Raw genomic sequence first — 14,087 nt, forward strand, 5'->3', positions numbered from 1 at the left:
CAATGAAAATTCAAAAACTGCACAGCAGCAGAAGGGTGAAGCTCCCTGCAGTGCTTTTTAAAGCAGCAAGGAAACTCCAGCAAACAGGCAAATATTTGCCTTAGCACCATTCAGATTTCCCAGACTGTAGCACAGAAATCATAGTGGTTCATTCAGCAAAGTTTAAAGGGTAAATAGTACTCAAGGAGTACTTGGTTATTAATTCATTAGTAGTTTGGGAACTGGGAAAAAAAAGACACAAACCAACCAACCAACCCCCAAGATGGTTCTGCTCATCCCTGCAGTGTGTGGAAGGGGCTCTCTCTTTTCCCCCCAGGTATCTCCCAGGGCACCTCTGAGCACAATGACCACGTTCAGACTTGTCTGGCACTTTCTAAACATCAGCTTCACAGAAACCCAGCTCCAAAAAAACCCCAAACAGTTGTGAAGCCACCTCTTTTCTCTTGGAGGTGGAACATGAGCTCTCCCTCCGACACCTCAGGGTGCCAAACGTCACAAGGTCTGGGACGTCCCAGAGCTGCTGCCTCTTTCTGGGCAACAGCAAACCGTGTGCTGAATGCTGAAATAAAAGCCAGCACAGAGGATGGATATTGGCAATTATTTTGGTAATTATCAGGGGAGTAGAGGTGCAGGTTACCAGCACAGTGCTTTTTATAGAATCAGACATCCTTCCCATGAGAAAAGGCAGGGGCTCTAAGTTTTAAATAAGAATTTCAAAGACCTTTTAAAAAGGTTCCTCCTGCTGCACTTACAAGTAATGGGATTTACCACTCCTTGACCCATTTCTGAATAAGGCCATGTTTATGCAGACAGGCATAAAGAATATTTATCAAATGTAAAAACATACATGGACACACAACCAACCACACAGAAGTAGTATTTGCGAGGACATTTACAATAAATGGCACTAACACCTTTATTAAGATTTTAATTTTTCATTTGTGAAAAATGAATAGATTTTTTTCCCTTGTATGCAGAGGAAAAGCAAACTAATGGCAAAAATCAAGATTACTTTCTTATTTCAATACTGTCTTTGTAGCCACAAAGATACAATAATTTAACAGACAAGAAATACTGTTTATTGCAGACTTTAAGCTGATTCATGTGAAAAAGGCACTATGAAACTTACTCAAACTAGATGATTAAATTTGTCTAAATTAAGTGATATTATATATTATATATAATACATATATTATATATAAAATCACATGACCATGTGAAACAGAACATTTTGTGACAAAAATCATTGCATCTCCAAAAATAACATTTTCTGGAAGGGATGTTTCTCTTTTCTTTTTTCCCCTGTTTTGCCTTCAGGAATCCACTTTTCCAAAAGATTACTTTTATAAAGGAAATTACAAAGGCTTTTTGCATGAGGAAAAACTGATATCTGGGATCAACACACAGAGAAGCCTAGATTATACACTGTTCTTTTTGATGGGTTAAGTTACAGACAAAAAATGCAATTATATTTAAAAATATATATACTGTGAGTTGTTGCATGGCTACAGCAGATCTCATCACCTCTTTGAGCTGGGTTGTGTTACTATTTTCTAGTTCCTCTTTCTTGTGCAATATTATCGTTCATCACAGGTGAAATACGGATAAAATCAACGTACAGAGTATTATTTTGCTATAAACAGCATCATTAGTAATAAAACACCTCGGGAGTGGTGCAGGAAAGATTCAGTCTGTGTTGGGCTGCTGTTCATTCCCTAAACATTTCCTGGAGCCGACAACTTAAGTAAACATCCTGCAGCCAAATGCCTGACAAGAAAGACTGAGCCAAAAAAGACATAATTGCACACTACAGCAAGAGATGGGATTCGGAATCTTATTATTACTGAAGGGTTCAAGTGCTTTTTTTATTGCTGGCTCAGCTTCCCTCAGATGAATCACCAACAAAGACGTGCCCCATTTTATCTGTCATGTTAATCCCACAAAGCCAAGCCTCCTCTCCGGGTGTAAAGAATCATGTACCAATATTTTCACCTGTCAGGAATGCCCACTGCATTTCTCATCTGTTCATTTCTCATGGTGAGGAGCCAGCAGCAGGTACTTCTGTGGAGACTACTGGAAATTTTCTTTATGTTGGCTAGTTACATTTACAATACAATAAGACATTCCCCTTCACTGCTTCCTAAAGCAAAGCTGGATGGTTTAATGCTATGGACAATGGAATTAAAGAAAAGAGGAAACACATTTAGTGGCTGCTTCCTTCATCAAAGGACTCCACACCTGAATCTGTGGCAGCTGCACTGATCTTTTCTTGCCGTCTTCTCATAATTTCTTGCAGTTCTGAACTACCACTGCTAGCCTATAAACAAAAGAGAAGAATTTATTTGTGGCTTTGAGTGCTGCTGAAATTCCTCTGTCAACATCTTGTTAAGACAGTTGTTTGAACAAACTCACCTTGTGGCTTCAATAGGAAAGTATTTACACTATCCTTAAATATAGACCAGAATAAAATCTGCAAACTATTAAAAGCATATTTCAGCACTGCTGAGCATCTTTAATTCCCACATGAGGCCCTGGAGGTGTTGGATATTTAGGGGGTTCATAAATTATGGCTTCAGTAAAAGCAGAGTTAAAGCTCAATGAGTTTGTTAGGTTCCACACTTAAAAATTGGGGCAATAATATTTAGAAATTTTTAAATATTTTAAAAACCCAAAAAGAAATCCTTGATGGGTTTAAGAGGTCACACATGCACATGGGATTGCAGAGGCAAGACCTAAGTAAGGATTCAGTCTCAGGCTCACACACCATGAGGCATTTGCAGGTCAGAAACACAGGTTTCAAATTTAGAGCACACTCATAGAAATTGGACCATATTACAATATTAGCAACAGTGAAGTATTGTGAGGACAAGGCTTTACTTCACCTTTTAAGAGTGAAAACCAGGTCTGCTGAAGCAGCTGCCAACATTGCCTTTTCAACATAAATGAAATTATTAGCAAGGCCAGGACATCTGTTCACTAGAGCAGAACTTCCCAAAGTGTGCATGACTTTGAATAAAACTCGGGGATTATAAACCAAGATCATATCTGCTACTGTACTATCTGGCCATGGCACGCCTCCAAAACTTCAAAATCAGCTTCCAAAATACCCTCTGAATAAGGAAGAAAACACTGGTTTTGAAATTTATATAGCAAATTCCAGGACTGTTAGGGGGAAAATCCAGCAGTTGATTCTGAACTCTGAAAATGCCTCCTATTGATTTCATAAAATTTCATATAGATTCAGCCCATTATATCCATTAAATGCAGTCCCTGGTGCCACAAAGAGTGAGACAATTTCAAAATTAACTACAGTGCTCCTCCTACTTAAAATACCATTGCTCTCCTCTCCCAGAGTGGAAGGGCAAAGCAGGGAGCCTAGAAGTGACTCTCTGAAATTGAGGGAGCAGCTTTGCTTGTCTTAAATTCATCTTGTCCTTGCCCTCTTGGTTTCAGACACACGAGTGCAGCACCCATTACTGAGGTCACGCATAGAAAACCATCAGCAGATACCCAGCAATGTACTTCACCAGAGGTCATGTACAAATATTTGTCTGAGAATAACTGAGCAGCCCAAGGTGAAAGAATTTGCCTTCCTGATAACATCAATGGCAACAGGACTGATGAGCCTGAAATGCATTATATTGTGATATTATTATAGGGAGAGAAAGGATGGTGCAACATAATTCAGCAAACAGCAGGCTAAAGCCATCAGGAATTGTATGAATTCTGAAACTCAACCTCAAATAACCAAGGCAGAAATAAACATTTCAACTACCTTTTCACTGACAAAAAAACCAATGGCCTTGTTAGACTCAAAGTACCTGCTAATTAACTCTTGTAGGGCATTTATTAGATAAGTTTGGACTTCTGAGTTTCCTGCAGTGAGGCCTAACTGGGGCAAGCAGAGTAACAGCATGGAGGGGAAAAGACCCCTCCCAGTGCAGGGCATCTCTGCTTTTCAGGCCACATGCCACTGTAAATCTGCTTCCATCTTACTACACTGAAATGAGATGACTAGCATGCAAAAAAGTTGAAGAATACAAATATATCTGCACTAGGAAATGATGGATTGCCTTGGAGTGTAGTGACTTCTATTCCTAAGAGTAAAGGTGAAATATTTCTCCCTTCCTTTAACTGGAAATAGGGCTTGGAGGAGGGAATGAAGCAATTTTGACAGTGTTAGAAAATTATGCTCTCTGATCCACACTGACCATGTAAAGTATAAAATATGCATCATCATAAGCCTGTCTTTAAAAATATGCTTAAAATTATTTAAGTCTCAGCTTAAGGAGAGGAAAATATTTTAAACCTCTTCAAGATTTTCTTCTAAATAGGATGTGGAGAATATAACTTCTCAGTTGGTTTGATCTCACATCTAGAGCATTTCTCCACTTGCCACAGCAAGTTTAAAAAAAAAAAAAGTAGGACTATCTCCAATTTTACTGGTTTAAAACTGGCAAGAATTTTCCTTAGCACAGCTCTGGATACAAGCTTAAGGTGTTTAAGAGACAAAACTTCTTTAAGTAAAGAAACAAAACTTCTTTAAGTAAAGCAAAGTGCTGCAGAGCCACAACACTTGATCCTTGGTTCAGAACCTTTACAAGCCCAGTATCCAGTGTGTTTTCCCTTCAGTGCAGGTGCCCCAGCATTTGACCTGAAAGGCCAACAGCAGTGGGCTCACCCTACCAATTTCTCATGCCCTGTAAATCAAGTCTCCTCCATAAAGATAAAACAAAACTCACTTACCACCAAAATTGTCGGGAGTACGTGTTTGTCCAAGCACCAGGCAAAGCAAGGAGCAGGAAAAGGGGCATTTTACCTTCCCATTGCTTCTCCCAAAGCTCTTTTTGGCTGATTTTGTCTTCTTGCAGTCTGGTTACACCACAAAACCTCTTAAACTCGAGCGCTATTTCTAATGATTTTGGACCCCTTTAGAAGTGGGGAAGATCTCACCTGGTGTTTTGATGAATGCTGTTCCAGTGAATTAATACCAAATAACTCAGATGAAAAGAATGTTTATCAATGTGATGGGAACTGAGGAAAAACCACCTGCCTCACAGAAGGAAATATCTAATTCCACAGGTTCAAAATTGGTGACCCAAATTAGGTGAGTAAGAAGAGTTGTCCATACCTCCAAGGCAGATTTCTGTACCGTAATTTGGTTGTAGACTCTCGACCCTTCTGGGCAAACAGTCCTCAGTTCCTCTTTATTGAGGGAGAAGAGCTGAGCCCCTGTCAGCACACCGAGGCTGTTCACAGTCCTGGGACACACCAAGGGAACAAACAGGAAATCAGCAAAGCCACACTGCCCAAGGTCGTCTTCATCCCACATTGCCTAGGGCTAGTACATTCACAGCAAACTTGCTGCAGCAGGGCTACTGAAGTCAACTGGGTACACAAGTCCACTTTTAGGTAGAGGCTAAAACATATATACACTATATACTATATACAGAATCCAGATATATAAAATACATAGATTTTCTGCAGCTCTATAACCACACTGACATGTTTTTATATTTTTATATATGTATTAGGTAAACATATGTGTGTATACCTATATATATGTGTTTATATATGTATATATAGATGCATATATGTGTGGTATATATGTATATTTAGATGTATATATGTGCATATATAAATGTATATAGATATGTATATATTTGAACATATCTATGGGTATATACATATATATATATGTATATATATGGGTATATACATATATATGTGTATATATATATGTATATATAGGTATATATATATGGGTATATACATATATATATGTATATATATATACACACATATATCTATATATATCTATAGATATCTATAGATATCTATATATCTATATATCTATATCTCTATATATATATGTATGTATTTATGTAAAAACAAATTAATTTTTCTAAGAGTGCAGCTGACATCTCCTGATTTTCAGGAGGCTGCCTGATTTTAAAAAGCGGTCAGGCCACGTCGTGACAGGAAAACAATTCCTTTTATATTTGAAGAAGTTTTGCTGCATTTGCCCTGGGCCTTACACGGGGTTGAATCCTTTGGACTGCAGCCAGGCTTTCACATCCTCGGGAGAGGAGTCGTAGGTGATGTTCACCACGGGGATGTTTGGCCGTGGCACGTGGAATTTCCTCTGGGCAGCGCTCCGGCCGATGGTGAGCCGGTGGACAAGCTCATCCTGCACTTCCTCCATCTGGGATTTCCTGCCTAGAGACAGAGAGATTTCACAGGGGTTATTCTCTTTATCAAAGCCAAGTAATGTCTTGGACGTCACTTTAAATCGTAAACTTTCTTTTTTTTTTTTTTAATTCATTCATTAGACCTGATTGAATTATTACTCTCCTTTTCCCCCATGGAATATTTCAATATTCCCAATCCTCCCTTTGCAAAACAAAGCAAAAATAAACAGAAAAAAACCCCAGAGAGAATTCAACTAAGACCCCAGAAAGGAGAGATGACTGGATGTCCCAGCGAGGTGCAGATCAGTGTGACAGCACCCAAGCTGTAGAATAAAATGGGAAGGGAGGGTCATTCAATTGCCACAGTCTGCCTTATTTTTCAAACAGAGCTGAGGGTTTAAAAAGGAAAACAAGAAAATGATGAGGAAGGTTGTAAGATTCCTCACACTGTGAGAAGGTAATACTCTCCACAAACAGTTCTTTAGTTGAAAGTTCAACTTTTTTGTGCAAATCAACACAGGCAAAAAAATTTCACAGCTGCTGACATATATCAACTTACATCTAATGAGCTATTGTAGCAATTGCAATTTTGACAGGGTTTTGAGAAATTTGAATTCACTCCAAGCCCGGAGTGGCTGCTTAGCTGAAACATTGTCACACTTTGTATTAAAGAAGGAATATAAAATAAAAAGGGGGTAGCTGCTCTCACCAGGGACTCAAGAATTGGGCAAGATTTGTTTACTTATTTTCTCATTTTAAACAAAACTGTAAGAATTCATTATCCCCCAGAACCCATTTGTCTGAAACATTTAGTTCAGCTGCTGTTCATTAGCAGGCAACAAACTGAAATGCTTTTCAGTCATTTCAACAAGATCAATTATAATGACAGTGAGAATTGTTTAGAATTACAATAAAAATTAAATATTTTACAAAAATAGGTAGAATTCAATAAGGTGTAAATAACCCCCTGGGCTCAGAGAAGATGCTGATTTCACACAGTTAAAATCTCTGTGCTTTAACATTGGAACAATTATTAAAATCCTCTGACAAACAACTCCAATTATCTCAAATATTCTCAGGATTTCCTTGCCAAGACATTTTTTGTGATCTTTATGCAAGCTTCTCACTTTGATACACAAAGAGTAACTACTCCACCCTCTCAATGCACTCAGATGGCAAAACCTGTTCCTTTTCTCCCATTACACTGATAGGAACAGATGAAAAAACTGAACTTCAATATGAAAAACCCCCTGTAAGATAGAAATATTTCTGCTTTCTCTACTTTCCTTTTCTATTATCTCAAAATCTCTCCAGGGGTTCTCTCAAAACCTCTCCAGGGACCAATATCTCTAGCCAGTTAAACAAATAAAAACAAGCTTTACATAGGCCTCTAGGATTATTTCTTTAATCATCACGGCAAAAACAAGAAAAACCATTGGTTTAACCATTTCCTTTTATCTTTTACAAAATAGCCTCGGGCTGGAAGTGGAAAAAGTATCTCTGCTATAATATTTGAGGCATTCAGGCCCCGTTGTGTAGGGTTTTCTCCTCTCCCCCCAGCCTGAGTGTGAGTCAGAAGCCCAGTGACACGAGCTCAGTGATTTGTGCAAATCTGCCAGGGGTTACACGAGGAAAGCCTTTAGGCTGTGTTATCAAAGCTTGCACCGCTGCGTTCCCAAGCAGGAAGAGACACAGAACATTGCTGTCTTCCTTCTATTTACACAGATTTTGAAAGACTTATGCTTAATCTAGACCAAGGCTGTATCAAGAGACAAATATTTAGCTGTTAGATAAGAGGTTCTTCCTGTTGTTAGGTGTGTTGTCAGAAAGAGGCATGGGGCAGGCTCTGCAGGGTTCAGGTGGGTACTTGGCCAGCAGGTTTCCCATCACCTTTGCAGAAGCATCTGCTCTGTGAGAGTTTTGAGGTGCCTGAAGCTCATTAAGTGGGCTTCAGATTAAGAGGCCAGAACCGTGGTCTTCTCATTTTCCATCTCGAATGGACAGAGTGGGCCACTGTGGGTTCAAGGATTCACAGCAATGCTATGGCAAAGTCCTTCCACAGGAATAAAATGATCATTTTTCTGCATGTGTGTGTGGGGGAAATCACCCTCACTTTCCACATCTTTTGTGTTTTTTTGCCTGCTTTTATTTAAGTAACCAGCTCTTTCTTTAGGAAGCAGCAGTGAAGCCTGTTCCTCCAGGCACTGATGACTTCCAGCCAGACAGTCCATTAGGCCATTATAATGAAAAGTTCCCAGAGCCTTCCTGAGCTCAGAGCTTAGGCAGGAGCTTGTCCTCCACCCGGCAATGTCACCACAGACCCCACCAGCAGGATTATCCACACAGGCACACTTCCCATCCACTGGGGACAGGGGGCAAAGAAGCCCTTGCCCAGAAAGGACTGTGCTCTGTGCCACTTTCTGACCTCAGTGGAAGCAGGATTTGCTGGTAAGGCAGTGAGTACAGAAAGCTGTCAACTCTTGAACTACAAAAAGTTCATTATTTTTACAGCTATTATTTTAAAAACTGTAGCAAATGCTTGCTTACATGTTTCATTTATTTCTAAGCCAAGCAATCACATTGCCTAAGGTGCATTTAGGACAGAAATTACTGACTAAACAAGCTTTTCTAACCTGCTTTTCAGCCAATACCAAGTAGCAGCCTCAGCATGCCTCAACTGGCATATTTACAAGGTGGCCTTCATCAGAACTTCTCAAGACAGCCACACACTGTTGGATGCACATTACCAGGTTTTTCCAGCTACAGAGGTATGGAGTATGTTCCTGTCTCCTCCTGGGACAAGGACAGCAAAGTCTGCTCCATGCCAGTTGCTGCTGCTTTCACCAAGCCAGGGTGGCCAGACTGTAAGGTAACTCTACAAAACTACTACAGCCTGATTCCTGTGCATCACCCAGACCTGCAAGTGCTCCTGGAGCCCTGAATACGTGTTTCAGAACGGTGCAAACGCCCTAGAAACATGGATGACCATGAACTGAAGTGTGAAAACAACGTAACTGCTTTTACAAGCAATTTAGGTTGTAATGTGGCAGTGAGTTCAGGTGGAAAACCTCCATTAGCCAGCATAGCCACATTGGTATTTCCAGTGTTGGATACCACTGACTAGAGAGCCCAGACATGGGAAATTTGGGTTAGGTGTTAGAAAAAACTTTTTCATGGAAAGAGTGATAAAGTTCTAAAATGGGCTGCCCAGGGAGGTGGTGGAGGCAGTCACCATCCTTGGATGTGTTTAAAAAGAGACTGGATGTGGCACTGGGTGCCAGGGTTTAGTTGAGGTGTTGGGGATGGGTTGGTCTTGATGACCTTAAAGGTCTCTTCCAACCTGGTCATTCTGTGATTTAGGATGGCACAATAAAGTGTTTTTCCCTAATTACCATTATGGTAATTATAACGAGGGTCAGCACACACATCCACAGAAAACCCGTATTTTAAACATGAAGTTAAAACCACATTTTCCCACCACCATTCATCCGCAACACAGCTTTAAGGGACTTCAGAATTAAGCCAGGCGCACAGGGGCGGGAGCACAGCTCTTGATCCTGCATCTTAGGGCAAACTTACGATCCACGGGGATCTGCTTCTGCCGCTGGGAGTCGCGGGCCACGCTGCCGCCGCTGTCGCTGGAGGTGCTGCTCTGGCGGCTGACGGCGGCCGGCGCCTTGGGCACGGGGACTGGGATGGGAGCTGGGGCACTGGGAGGCAGGGGCACGGCCACGGGCACCGGAGCGGGCGTGGGGGGCGGCGAGGGCGTGGCGGGGGCCGGCTCGGGCTGCTTCTGGTCCGTCCGCTGCTTCTGCGGGAGGCAGAGAGGCGCAGTAAGGGATGGGCATCTGGGCCAGGCGTCAGGCAAACCCAGACTTGGCAGCAAAGGGCGTCTTTTGTCCCACACAGGCATCTCACTTGCCACACGTCGTCCCAAACTTTGCCAAAAGTTGATCTGGCATCGGTGTTTGGCTGATTTCTCTGCTGGACACAAGACTCGTGGCGAGGAAACCCTCTGAAATATGTTTCTTTCTTTCAAGGGGGTGAATTCTATAAATGAGATTGGCTTTAAATCTCAAACTTCTATTAATTGGCACTTTTTAAAAGCTTTCAAAACTTTTGACTTATTGAACTTTATCAGTGTAAAAATGTCTATTTTAGAGATGTTATTAAAAAAAACCCTGAAAAATGAGCACATCTAGCCACACCTAAACTCAACTAATGTTTTAACTTATAAATGTGTCTGAGGATAGCATAATGCATTGTTTCTTGAACTGCAGACAGCATTTAAGAGGTTCCTGCTCCTCCTATCCATTCATCTGTGCCTTTTCAGCTATTGACATGATCACTACAAGCCATCTCAAGGCAATAATCTAATTAAAAAACAAGCCCCAGATTGCACAATTCTTGGAACAGGGCTGTTATTTCTTTCTCCCCCACTTCGTGCAACGTTCTAACAACAGGTAAGTTATCTTGCTGCTAATAACTAGCTAGCAAGTGTCTCAAGAATAACTTTGGGAAGTTATTTCTTCTTTGCCTTTAGAAGGGGACCAGTTACATAAGAACACCTGTATTTTCCCAGAGCAATCATAAAGACAGACAAATCCATAAGCCACCCTTTCTTTCAGGCAGTTCAAACTCCATCTCTCACTGTTTAACAGTATTCCCTCTCCACAATTTTGGACTAACACAGCTTGAAGATTCAATATTAAAGTTTGTTTGCTCAGTAGGGATGCCTCATCTCGTAGTCATGAGAAGTCTGCTTACTTTGGTATGAAGAGAGATGAATGCATTCTCCAGATTCATTGCTCCTTGCTGAAATACCTTTCCCTATTCCCCTGGAGGCAGAGGGTTTTACAGCAGATCAAGCAGGGAAATATTTGTAGGAGCCATATGTTAGAATCTGAGCAGCAGATCACTGCCATGACAACAATCAAACTTTCCTTAAATGTCAGCAGCTGCCCTTGTAGAGGAATCCCCAGCTCAGCAAAGTCCAGCTGATGGACAAGGCATTTATTAGTGAGTACAAACCATTGCAGCAATACTGATTTACACCAGCAGAAAATTTATCCCATTGGCTTCTCTGGCCAATCAATTAACCCTGAGAAAGGAGCCTTGCTTCCCTTGGATGATTTTTCACTTAAACCACAATAGTCAGCTACTAAATCAAACATATACATTCCTACAAAACATCTCCCATTAAAGTTTTTTGTTTGTTCATTTGTTTCTACATATACATTCCTACAAAACATCTCCCATTAAAGTTTTTTGTTTGTTCATTTGTTTCTATCTCATCATTTAGTTGTTCAAAGGCCTCCCTCTTAACTGCTTTGTGCAATGTGGGGATATTTAAAAAAAAATCATTACTGACTTTTCTGCATTTTACTGCTACAATGTCAAGAAAATAAATGCTTCTTTAACTGTCAAACAACAAGAAAAGTGAAATGCACAATATAAAAGTGAGCAAGCAGAATAAATGTATTTATGAAACTTGCCCTTTGGTGGAAAGAGTCCCCCACTAGGTGTATACCAAATTTGCCATAATTTATTATATATAGATGTACTGTGATAGACTCAAAATCTTGTCAAAGAATTTTAAAATTTCACAGCTACTAAAAGGTTCCAGTGATATTTACAACCTTTTATCTTGTTCACAGATTCCAGTTACTAGACTGTTACCTCCAAAATGTACCTTCTTCATGGGTGTTTTGACCTTCTTAAAAAAAATACAAAGAAAAAGTAAAACTTTTTCATGATAGAGAGGATTTGTTACAAGCCAATACATCCACTGCACACTGCCACAATCATGATCCAGAAAAGGAGAGCTAAAAACTCCATGTAACTTTCAATGGGTGTTACTGGAGGAGCTGCAAAAACATGTTGTACTGCAATCATAAGCCTCATCAAAACAACTTGCTGCAGTGAAAACAAAAATGAATCTGGAAGCATCACTCAAACTCTAAATTTACAAATGCAACCACATTAAAATACACTTTGCATTTTGCTAAACAGTGCCCAAAACCCAATTATATATTTGAATCCCATTTAACGTTTCTTTTTTTAACTCCAGATCTTTTGAGGACATCCACACACTCATCCCATCACTTCTATTCATTGCTACAAAAAGAAGCATGCACTATAGAATTTGGTGACTACATAGTCCAAAAGGGGAAATTTTGAGATTCAATATCAGAAGAGTAATTCAGTTACCTCTGAAAGCTCTCCCAGTAATTGCTGTGAGGAAAATGGAGTAAATCACATCAAATAGTTTTGTTAGAAAGGTAAGAAGTAACTGTCTCACACATCACTCCTGAAATTTCATACACATTAGCAATTTAAACTAAAGGAGCATCAGTCTTAGTAATTACCTCTTCTTAATCACTAGGAAACTAGTAGTGAGTTATTCTAATATTCTTATTTTGAATATGGAACAGAGTGCTGGCTACAAAACACACACATGTGATGCCATATAAGCAATCAGCTCTTTTCAGAGCACCTACCCAGACAGAAACAGGTTTAATAGAAAAAAAAAAAAAAACAAGCCAAGGAAAAGAGTGCCAAAGGATTAAAGATTTTCAGGTGAATGTAAAGAACACTTGTAACTGGAGAAAAATAAGAGTTAAGTCACATCAGGTATTAAAAAGGTGCTTAATTTTTCTAGTTCAAGGAATGTTGTCTAGCTCAGCAGATAAGATAAAGGTGCTGCTCACAGAAGGGCCTGGGTTGGGAGGGACCTGATGGTTCCACCTAATTCCCACCCCCTGCCATGGGCAGGGACAACTTCCACTATCCCAGCTTGCTCAAACACCCATCCAGCCTGGCCTGGGACACTTCCAGGGATGGGGCATCCACAGCTTCTCTGGGCAACCTGTGCCAGGGCCTCCCCACCCTCACAGGAAAGAATTTCTTCCCAGTATCCCATCTAAAGCTGTCCTCATTAAGATTCATTCCATTACCCCCTTTCTGTCGCTCCATGCCCTTGTAAGAGTCCCTCTCCAGCTCCCTTTAGGCACTGGCAGGCCTTTAGAAAGTCTCCCCAGAGCTGAATGATCCCAACTCTCTCAGCCTTTCCTCACAGGAGAGGTGTTTCATCCCTCTGATCACCTCAATTCATGTAAATTGGAGCAAATGCTCAAAACTGTTTGGAATGGTGATGATACACACACACTCATTAAAAATCTGGATATATCATAAAGGCTTACTGGGACCAAATTTTGTTTTCTTATTTCTTGCCAGAAAAATCTCTGTTTTTACAGGAAAAAAATTAAGTCCCAAAGCTGTTTTCAACACGCTACAGGCTGCATCTGGTGAAAAAACAAGATTCAGTATGATTCAATCTGTTTTTAATAGAAGCACAATAATAAGTTTGAATAAAAATGCTAATGGTACCAACCCTAATTCTTGATCAGTGGAAAAGAGTGGGAACAATATGTTTTCAAATCTATTTTGGCATTAATAAAAGGGAATATACATATTCAAACTATGGGAAACACAGACAAAGAGGCATTGGAAACAACCAAAAGCAGTGCTGGTGCTGGGAAATGCTCTCATGAAGTGAACACAGACACAGAACTTCCAGTTTGCTCTCTTTCTGAACGTTTGAGAGCCACATTCCTGTTTGCACAGTGACACGAGCCCACCAAGAGGGCTGCAGAGCACTCAGCCTCAGTTCTGTCAACAGCTCTGTGGCTGGGATCTGTCCTGGGACACGAGAGAACCAACCACCCATCTTCAGCCAAAGGGCTGCAAGAGAAAACTTCAAGCAGGCTCTTTTGCCAGAGTTTACTTTGGTGGGTTCAGCTATTATGCAAACTGCTGCCTGCTAAAATCCCATTAAAAACCACCTAAGCAGTTCTTAGTGGGGTATACCACATTTGGGATTTCACTGGATTGACA

General features: G+C 40.5%; 1 protein-coding gene across 5 annotated transcripts in view; it reads right to left on the reverse strand.

Moving 5' to 3' along the window:
• Positions 1-891: 891 nt before the first annotated feature.
• The window catches only part of EPS8 (epidermal growth factor receptor pathway substrate 8), a 125,553-nt gene continuing 112,357 nt past the window's right edge, over positions 892-14,087 (reverse strand). For all 5 annotated transcript variants that reach the window (XM_053978222.1, XM_053978219.1, XM_053978223.1 and 2 more), the window contains 4 exons: positions 9,771-10,002; positions 6,039-6,219; positions 5,132-5,261; positions 892-2,317 (listed from right to left, as the gene is read on the reverse strand). In XM_053978222.1, coding sequence (XP_053834197.1) covers positions 2,204-2,317; positions 5,132-5,261; positions 6,039-6,219; positions 9,771-10,002 — 657 coding nt within the window. In that variant the 3' untranslated portion in view covers positions 892-2,203. The remainder of the gene's footprint in view (positions 2,318-5,131; positions 5,262-6,038; positions 6,220-9,770; positions 10,003-14,087) is intronic.

Source organism: Vidua macroura, chromosome 5, assembly GCF_024509145.1.
Source record: "Vidua macroura isolate BioBank_ID:100142 chromosome 5, ASM2450914v1, whole genome shotgun sequence".
In the NCBI taxonomy this organism is placed as follows: Eukaryota; Metazoa; Chordata; class Aves; order Passeriformes; family Viduidae; genus Vidua; species Vidua macroura.